General features: G+C 62.3%; 1 protein-coding gene across 2 annotated transcripts; it reads right to left on the bottom strand.

The window, feature by feature from the left end:
* Positions 1-477: 477 nt before the first annotated feature.
* LCK (LCK proto-oncogene, Src family tyrosine kinase) lies at positions 478-9,103 on the bottom strand. 2 transcript variants are annotated; one of them, XM_056333678.1, is made up of 13 exons: positions 8,893-9,101; positions 5,710-5,816; positions 5,509-5,590; positions 5,334-5,424; positions 5,096-5,194; positions 4,855-4,958; positions 4,594-4,743; positions 4,144-4,296; positions 2,914-3,093; positions 2,404-2,480; positions 2,136-2,289; positions 1,522-1,653; positions 478-1,211 (listed from the first exon to the last, which is right to left on the bottom strand). In XM_056333678.1, the coding sequence occupies exons 2-13, from the start codon at positions 5,809-5,811 to the stop codon at positions 1,009-1,011; spliced, it is 1,527 nt and encodes a 508-aa protein (XP_056189653.1). In that variant the 5' UTR covers positions 5,812-5,816; positions 8,893-9,101; the 3' UTR covers positions 478-1,008. The 2 variants fall into 2 exon arrangements, with proteins under 2 accessions (XP_056189653.1, XP_056189652.1); XM_056333677.1 differs by having other exon boundaries at positions 5,334-5,590; positions 8,893-9,103.
* Positions 9,104-9,518: the final 415 nt, after the last annotated feature.

Genomic DNA, 9,518 nt, shown 5'->3' with positions numbered 1-9,518 from the left:
CGCGGCGGCGGGAGAGAGCGGACGCGGAGGAGCTAGCAGGCTAGGCGGAGCGGCGGGGTGCCTGGGCTGTACCACTGCAGCGGGGGCGGAGCCGCGCGGGCTGCACCATCGCTGAGGCGCGGGGGGGGAGGGGGAGCAAACGAGGAGAGGGTCCCCGTGGGTGGGGCGGAACCATTCCCGGGGGAGAGTGGGGGGAAATGCCAGGTGGGGCTGAACCATCCCGGCGGAGGGGCGGGGGGGGGGAGGACACACGGTAGAGGCCTCCACCTGCCCCCAGGCCTCGGCCCTGGCTTGTCCCACCGGGGTCGGCAAGAGCGGGGCCGTGGGGGTCTCACAGAGCCGGGGTCAGCGTGAGAGTGGCCTGGGGCCCCCAGCAGCACCCCGGGGTGGGGTTGGTGTGAAGGGGGGTCTGTCCCCTGAGGGCATCACCCCGCTGGCCTGTCCTCCCCAGGGTTCAGGGAGGCCCCACGGCCACCGCCGCTGCAAAGGCCTTTATTTCCCCAAAACCCAACGGCGGTTACGGGGCAGGTCCCGGCAACACCATGGCAGGAGAAGGAGCATCCCACAGCCAAGGGCTGGGGTGGCCATTGCTTGCCAGGGGCCACCTGCCATCACCGGGGATGAAGGAGGAGGCGAGGCCCAGCCAGAGGGGCCTGAGAGGGCTGGTGTGGCCCCCAAGCAGCCTGCTGTGGGGCTGGAGGCTGGATTTGCCCCCAGGCAAGTGCAGGCATGGTGTGGTGGGCACCCACCGGGCCCCCCACGGAGCCCCCCACGTGCCAGCCCTCCACTCCTTGGAGTCACTTGTCGGCTTTGGCCTTCCATCGCCTTCTGGGGGGGCTGAAATCTGCTGCTCCCAAGATTCGAAGCACTTCAAATCTTTACTGCTGAGGTCCAGGCAGTGTTCGCCAATGCCCCGGGGCAATACGTGTGGAATCTGTGGGGACCTGGTGCAGGGGGAGCACCCCTGGGCACCCCAACACAAGGGTGTCTCTGCTGCTGCTGGGGTCCTCACGGTTGCTGTTGGTACTGGCCCTCGGTGGCAGTGAAGAAGTCCTCCAGCACGCTTTTCATGTACTCGAAGGTGGGACGTTCCTCAGGCCTCTCCTTCCAGCACTGCATCATCAGTTCATACAGCTCCTGTGGGCAGTTGTCTGGCTGCGGCATGCGGTAACCACGCTCCAGGTTCTGTATCACCTCGGGGTTGGTCATCCCTGTGAGGACAACACGCACAGCACTGAATTTGGATCACCCCCAGGTCACAGGTAGCACCCTACGTTTGCAAATCCCACCGGGAAACTTCCTTTCACCCTCTGCTGCCTCTGAAACCCCCAGTGGCTTTTGGGCTGGGGCTGGCCATGTGCATCGGGAAACGGTCGAAACCATCGCGGGCTGGCAGGGAAGGGAGCCAGATGGGGCGGCTGGGAGCGTGTGTGCGTGCAGGAGTGCATGCACACACTCGTGGGTGTGCGCTTGCGTGCGTGTGCCAGCCCTTCTGTCGTGCAGCTGCTGGGAAATCCTGACCTGGATATGGGATCCGGCCATAGGTGACGATCTCCGTGAGCAGGATGCCGAATGACCAGACATCAGACTTAATCGTGAACGTCCCATAATTAATAGCCTCCGGCGCCGTCCACTTAATGGGGAATTTAGCCCCTGAAAAACAGCAGGAGGGGAGAAAATAAAACGTTGTGGCTGAGCTGAAAATGCCCCTCTCTGCCTAATCTGATATGACAACCCTGAGTCAGCCTCTGTCCCTGCTATATGCCTGGGGACAAGCTGGGTTTGGTGGCAGCCAGCCCTTCTGCCCCCCTGCTACTTGGCTGGCTACAGAGCCCCCAGAATGGGCTAGCACCCCTGCAGCGGGCCTGTTCCAGCAGTAGCCACCAGGTAGGGCTGTCACCCCACCAAAAGCAGTGTCGGGTGGGCACGCAGGGCCCCGCAGCCCCCTCTCTGCCTGCGGGGAGATGGAGTGGAGAGAAGGCTGTCTGCACCCCCGCCTGCTTCCTTCTCCCGTGGCTGCATGCAGTCCTGCAGCTCCCGGAGCACCGTGGGGGCCCCCAGAATTGGCTGGGTGGGGGTTCCCCATGGCCCTGAGCTGTGTGCACCCCAAAAGCAGGGCTCGGCTGGGGACACACCTTCACGAGCCGTGTACTCATTGTCCTCGATGAGGCGGGCCAGCCCGAAGTCGGCGATTTTGCAGCCCAAGGTGTCCGATACGAGGATGTTGGCAGCCCGCAAGTCGCGGTGGATGTAGTTCTTGGCCTCAATGAAGGCCATGCCTTCAGCAATCTGTGGTTTGGAGGAATTGCAATTAATAGCCACCAGCCCAAGCAGGGCAGCACCAGCTCCAGCCCCAGCAGAGCCCTCCCCACCAGCAGCTCCACAGCTCTGTCACCCCCTGACCTGTGCAGCCATGTCTAGCAGTTTGTTGATGCTGAGCTTGATTCCTTCCGAGGTCTTGAGGAAGTCCACGAGGCTGCCTGCAATGAAGGCAGCAGATCTCAGCAGCAAGCACACACACTGCCTCCCACCCCGGCATCTGTTGGAGCTGGGCATCATGGTGGTGGGGTCACCAGGGCACTGTCCCCTATGGCAACACCAAATGTGGGGCTGGGCAGCTTGCAACCCCCGGGGAAGGCAGGCAGGAGCAAATGGGCAGGAGACCAGCCTGCCTGCAGGGTCCTTTCCCCCCTGCCAGGGCTGACCCCCGAGCTCCCAGCCAGTGGGACAGCTGTGATGCAAAGGCAGAGTGAGGAGAGGGGGAAATGATACCAAAAGCAGCTCAAGACACATAAGCCAGCACTGACCACTGGATAGGAACAGCTAGGAGCCGAATGACTGTGGCTCTTCACAGCCCCCAGCCACCCCCACCCTCACCCCAGCCGCCAGCCACCCCAGCCTGGGTGCCCTCACCCTTCTCCATGTACTCCGTGATGATGTAGATGGGTTCCTTCGTCACCACGGCGTAGAGCCGCACCAGCCGCGGGTGCTGCAGGTTCTTCATGAGGTTGGCCTCCGCCAGGAAGGCACTGGGTGACATGCTGCCCTGCTTCAGGTTTTTGATGGCCACCTTAGTGTGGCCATTGTAGAAGCCTGTGGAGAGATGGGGCACAGCATGATGGGGAGAGGGACCCCATCATCAGGCACGGCGGGGGGACACGTGGCAATAGCGGTGCCAGCCAAGGGGGCAAGCGTGGAGACTGCAGATCTAGCGCATCCCAACCCGAGACTGCGCAAGCAAGAGATGTTTGAGATGGCAAAGGCTGGCTGATGAGGGGCAGAGGACCTCGCACCCTGGAAGACTGCCAGAGGACATCTGGGGACAATCATAGCTCCGTGCTGGCCACCTGGGCAAAAACCTGTAACCACATTTTAACCCACCAGGCAGAGACTTTTAGATGTGGCTTTCAGCCACACGGAGGAAAGGAAGCTGCTGGTTGCTGGGCTTTGAACCAGAGGGCAGCTGGGGGAGCTGGGCAGCGATGCTGAAGCCAGGCTTCTGCTGGGTACCTGGAGGGGACTTCACAGGACAGCCAGCACCCATGGGAGCGAAGGCAGGGACCCCGCTCTGAGCCTGCGGGGTAGGATGGAGAGGAGCAGGGCGGCCCCAGTGTCTTCCCCATGTGGCACCCGAGGAGCAGGAGGTGCTTTTGTGGCTGGATCACAGCACGCTCAAGGCTCCGCGCTGCCTCTGAGCCTCCAGCTGCTCCCAGCGTTGCAGTGACAACCGCAGCGACAGCCTTATTGTGGCTGCATCTGCTCTGAGGGCGAGAGAGCCCAGCTCGCGAAGACATGGTGCAGCCCCTGTGCACACACCTCCACCAGCACGCCCATCAGGGCAGCGGGTGCCTGCTTGGGCGGCAGCGCAGGGGTCCGAGTGGCTAGGGGTGGGAGACAGGGGGAAGCCTGGGGGGCTTTCAGTAAACCAGAGCTGCCCCTGGGCTGTTTTAGCTGCTGGTTTTCTCCCTTCTCCCAGGGGTCTTGTGAAAAGCCAAGGTCTCACGCTTGGGGGTGTGCTGGCTGCTCCATGCGACACCCCAGCTGGACCCCTCCCCAGCCCGAGGATGCCGTGGGGCCCGGTTGACGCTGCCTACACCAGCGTCCTCATCCAGGAGGAAGCACCCCAGTTTCACTGTGACTCACCCATCCAAACTTCTCCAAACTGCCCCGCTCCCAGCTTCTCCACCAGCTTCAGCGACTCTCGTGGCACCTCCCACTCATCCTGCCACCATGGCTTCTGCGGTTTCTGGGTCCGGCAGGGCTTGCCAAGGCGGGTGCACAGCCCGTCAGAGCTGCCTGCGGCATGGGGGAGGGGGGGGCAGAGCCAGTGTCAACGCAGCAGAGGGCACAGGGGGCCCAGCATAAGCTAATGACTTTGCTGGGGCACGGGTAGCAGTGTGTCCCCATCCCCATCCCATCCCCATCCCCATCCCCATCCCATCCCCATCCATCCCCATCCCCATCCCATCCCCATCCCATCCCCATCCCATCCCCATCCCATCCCCATCCCCATCCCCATCGCCATCCCATCCCCATCCTGCCCCCATTCCATCCCCTGCCTGCAGGCAGGACCAGCCCCTGGATGGCACATACGTGTGTAATACTCCACCAGCTCGTGCAAACTGCCAAAGGTGACGCGGGGGGAGATGTAGTACCCCCCGTTGTCCATGTTGCGGATCTTGTAGTGCTTCACTGTCTCGCCCTGGTTCTGGTCAAAGTCCCTCACTGACAGTGAGTAGGAGCCTGGGGAGATGGGACCATGTGGGTGTGGGATCCCAGCACTCCTCCTGTGCTTCCCAGCACCTTTCCCTGTGCTGGTGGCGGGAGATGCCGGCAGGGCCTGTGGGATGGTACCTTTGGAGGTCTCGCTCTCCCGGATGAGGAAGGAGCCGTGCGTGTTGCCTGACGCCAGGAGCTGTCGCTCCGCATCCTTGCGGCTGATGTTTTTGAAGAACCACCTGGGGACACGGGACATGGTTGGGGCAGGGGGGAGTCAGGCCACCTGCACCCACCGGTGCTTCGGGGGATGCTGCTGACTCTCCCCGCTGCCGGCACAGCCCCTGGCAGGGCATGGCCCCTGTCCAGCCCTACTCACGGCTCAGGCTCCAGGCTGTTCACCATGGCCACAAAGTTGTAGGGGATCAAACCCTCCTGGCCGGTGGTGAGCGACTGTGCCTTCCACCATTCCCCGCTCCTGCAAGGACACAGTGAGGTGAGACTCCCTCTGGTTGCTGGGACCCCGCAAGGACACCCCTGACAGCACCGGGATGCTGGCTGGGGAGCGGTGGGGTCATGATGGAGTGGGTGCTGGGATGCTCTTGATGCTCACTCACTCTTCCAGGATGCGGAGCTTCTCGCCCTTCCGCAGCCCCAGGTCACCATCGTGCTTGGGCTCGTAGTTGTACAAGGCCACCACCAGCTTATCTGGGAGAACAAGCGGAGGGGCAGGGGGGTGGTGGCCAACTCGAGGGGTGTCCACAGGCACCCCCTGCCCCGGCCAGACCTTACCTTGCAGAGGCGAGCATGGCGGGGACGTGGCCTCATAGGACACCAGCGGGTCTTGCACCTCGGAGCCGTTGTGGATCAGCCTCTGCCAGGGGACGAGAAGCCACGTGAGCCCTCGCCTTCCCGGGGTCTGGCCATCCTATGGCCACCTCTGGAGGCGTTTGGCCACCAGGACTGGGGGGTGTCTGCTTGCCCCCTCCTCACCTGGCGCTTGCTGCTGGGCTTGATGGGGTAATTGCAGTGCTCACAGATGTCGATGTTCTCGATCCAGTCCTCATCATAGTCTGAGCTGCAGCAGCAGCCCATGGCGGCTGCAGGGGGGGCAAGAGGCAGTGAGAGAAGCCCCCCCCAGCCCCTCGCTCCAGTGCATCCCCATCCCTCTGTCCCACCGTCTGCCTTCCTACATCCCATGGCCCATCCCACGCACTTCCCAAGTCCTCAGCTGAGCTGGGGGCATCCCCTGACTCTTTGTCACCGGCCATATTTCCTCCTAATTTTGTCCTGGCTTTGATAATTAAAAAGACTGAAGGCAATTAGTTCCCAGCCTGAGGCTCCCCTTTCCCACCAGCCTGGCATTGCCAGCTCCTTCCCACCCTGCAGCCCTTGGGCTGATCCCGCCCTCCTCCATCTAGATAACAACCTAATCATGAATATCCTATTAACAATTAATACATCTTTGCATGGCCCTGCAATGCTGTTTGATGAAGTTTGGCTGGACCAGGCACCTCCTGGCCCTAAAAGCAGCTCCTGGGGTCAGAGGGGGATGCAGGCGCACCCTCACCCATGGTGCTGTGTCACCTCCGATTTCCTTCTCCCCCAGGGCTCTCATTAGCCTCCCCCATGAATTCGGCTCTGCTCTTTTTTCTCCTTCATCAGGGCTGTCCTTTAAACCCTCATCCCTGCTCAGGGGGGCCCTCATCCTCAGCACCTCACCCTGAAACATCAAGGAACCCCCAACCTCAAGCATCAGCCCTGGCCACGGTGACACCAAGCTGGCACAGGACTGTGCCCCAGGGTCCCCATCACTGTGGCGTGGGCACCGGGGCAGCCTGGCAGCGATGCCACAAGCATTGCATGGGCACTGCAAACCACCTGAGCAGCTCTTGCCTTCTCGTGCAAGGCCCCAGCGGTGCGTCACATGGAAAACGTGGCCCACAGCCCTGGAAAAACCTCTTCTGCAGAATCCCCCACGCCTACGCTGCCGGGATTTATCTCCACCAAGACCTGGCCCCCAAAACTCTCTTTTCCAAGCTCTGCCCAGCAGCTCTGGGGGGCTCTCGGGGGGGGCCCTGGCACGGTTTCTGCAGGTGGTGGGTGCCAACGGCAGGGCTGGGAGCCCCGTGCCACCGAAAGCCAGCCCAGGTGTCTCTGCCCCAGCTCCCAAAACCAGCAGCTGCTTTTGCGAATGCCGAGTGGGAGCTCTTATCTGGCAGCAAGGCGGTGCAGCTGCAAGGGTCCTCAGCCCCACCGTGCTGGGTCCCCAGCAGGCCAGCTAAGCCCTGGGAGCTGCTTTGCTGGGAGCTGGTGGCCATGGGCAATGACGGCACCATTTTCACCTTGGTTTCCTACCCGGGAGCAATTGCACGGCTGTTTTCTCACAAGCACACACTTAAATCCACCTCTCTCCACGCTGCCGAGGAGGGCACGGCACTGAGAGCTTCATTTCAGCTTGTGCCTCCATGGGACGCAGGGAAGAGCTCACAGGGGGCCCCCAGGGAGGGTGCAGGGTCCCCAGGGTGCCACCAGCCCCTGGTGTCACCAGCCTCAGCCATCAGAACCTGCTGCCAGCCAGACCCCCCCTACCAGCGCTGCCAGGGCTGGTTTTGCAGACCAGGAGCCCCCTCCCTGGGGGATGGGGTCCACACGGCATCCACATCAGGGACACGGGGGCTGTCCCCACAGTGCAGCCTCAGGGTGCCCACTGCCACAGTGGCCAACGGGAGCAGGTGACGGGCGATTTTGGCAAGGAGAGGGCAGCCGAGCGTGCCGTGCGGTGCTGCTGTGGGGACTCAAATGCTAAAAACCACCCTGGTGCCTTCAGCTTCTGGTGACACCTATTTGGGGACACACTTTGGCACCCAAAAAGGGGTTCAGCCACACCACAGTGGCCTGCTGATGGCAAGAGAAGCAGGCAAGGTGCCGGTGATGCCCAGGCGGTAGCACAGCCCCAAGCACAACCCTGGCCCCACGGAGGATTTTGGCTCCCAAACCCACCCACAGCCCTTCAGACGCATTTACCAAAGGCGAGCGGTGCCAAGAGATGTTTTTTCCTTCTTGCATGAAGCCAGGGTGGGGAGGGAGGTGCTGCTATTGTGCCTTTTTGTCTCATGTACTTAAGCCACAGTGTAATTTCCACTAAGCAGCCGTTTCACCTGGTGAAATGGGGTGTTTGAAGTTGGGTTCTGTGACTGCATCTGTGCAACCGAATTTCTTGTGCAAAGGTTGCCTGGGAGGGATGTGTAGGCGCTCCTGCCCTGTGCCTCATCATGTCCCTGAGGAGGTGTCTGCACGCATGCATGGGTGTGCATGTGTGTCCTTGCACAGCTGTGTACGTGCCTTTCCCTGGCTTTGCTCAGGAGTGTGTCTGGACCTCCTGGCTCTTGCAGGAGGAGCTGCCCCATGCCGGCCCTTCCACTTCTTTGGCCAGGTCCAGTGGTTTGCTCACAAGCATGGGCAGGTGTGAAGAGGGCTGAAGGCTGGGCTGACCCCATCCCTGATGCTCTTCAAGGCTCACCAGGGTGTCCTGAGTGACCCCAAGCCAGCTGTGACCCAGCTGGATGCTAAGCCCCACACTGGTCCAGCTTCACAGAGAAGATGCGAAGCATCATGGCTCCAAAGCTGCCATTGCAGCGGGGAGGTGTTTGTGCTGAGGTGGCACCCAAACCAGGAGTAGCTCAGTGTCTGAAGCCCTCAGAGCGGGCAGGGACCCCGCTAGACCAGTGTTAAACTGCTGCTTGTCCCTAAGCTGCTCTCATCCACAGCCAGGCAGGCAAGAGCCTGGTCCTGGGGACGAAATTCCTATTTTTCCCTGGAAATGGGGTCTCGGAGAGAGCCCTGTGAGGGGCCAACGCTCCCACCCTGGGCAGACCCCCCCAGGCGGGCAGAGGGCATCGGGACAGCGACTTTCACCCCAACTAAAAGGCCACAGAGGGATGGGGAGCACAGCCCCGCTCCCCCCATCCATCACCCAGGCACAAGTGCTCACACCCCGCTGCCCAGGCACCAGCACTCACAGCCCCCCGCAGCAACGAGCCCAAACCCCCATTTCCATCGCTCCGAGGGGCAACCGCGGAGAATACAAGGGAACCCGCATCCTCCACAGGCGCCTGGGTGGTCCCAGCTCCTGTCCGGAGGGTGCAGACCCCTTCGCCCCCAGGTCCCTGTTACCTGTTGGCAGCGAGGGGAGGACCAGCTGCTTTCAGACTCCCATGGCCCGGCAGCAAGTGTGAAGGTACCGTGTCCTCACTCACATCCTCTCCATCCCTGGCAGGAGCACAATGACCCTCTGGGGAGCAGAGACGAGCCCCCTGCACATGGGCGCCCGCTCCCCACCGCCACCACTCGCTGCTGCTTACCACCTGCCCTGGTTTCCTGCCTCATGAGCAAACTCTAGAGAAGCTGGTTCACAGCTCGCGAACAACCACAAGAGCTAGTGACAAACCCTGATGGCTTCCTGCCATCCCCAGCACGGAGGGTCTCTGCTCTGGGTGGCCCTGGCCACCAATTCCCAGGGACTGGGTGGGCAAGGGGATGCTAAGTCGGTGGGGGAGCAGGGTCCGGCGGGCTGGGAGATGTGCTGCGAGGGGCCAGCCATGGGCAGGGGATTGTCACCTGCTGCCCAGGCAGCCCCCAGCTAGCTGGTCCCCTGCGCTGTCCCCTCTCTGGTGCTTGGTGTGGGCAGGCTGACAGTGCCACGCACCAGCTGCCCCTGACCCCAGTGGACCCTACACAGGTTGTGGGACTCATCCTGCACACCACAGCCCTCGCTTTGGCTGTCACCATGGGGTCCCCCC

This window comes from Falco biarmicus, chromosome 3 (assembly GCF_023638135.1).
Source record: "Falco biarmicus isolate bFalBia1 chromosome 3, bFalBia1.pri, whole genome shotgun sequence".
Classification (NCBI taxonomy): Eukaryota; Metazoa; Chordata; class Aves; order Falconiformes; family Falconidae; genus Falco; species Falco biarmicus.
This window is presented reverse-complemented; position numbering and strand designations above follow the sequence as displayed.

What these genes read in the sequence shown, in the direction of transcription:
- LCK (XM_056333677.1), bottom strand. Translation starts at nt 5,811, where the DNA reads ATGGGCTGCTGCTGCAGCTCAGACTATGATGAGGACTGGATCGAGAAC. An exon ending in AGCCCAGCAGCAAGCGCCAG is followed by an intron (nt 5,591 to 5,709) that starts GTGAGGAGGGGG and finishes GTCCCCTGGCAG; the next exon opens with AGGCTGATCCACAACGGCTC. An exon ending in GGAGAGCGAGACCTCCAAAG is followed by an intron (nt 4,744 to 4,854) that starts GTACCATCCCAC and finishes CCATCTCCCCAG; the next exon opens with GCTCCTACTCACTGTCAGTG.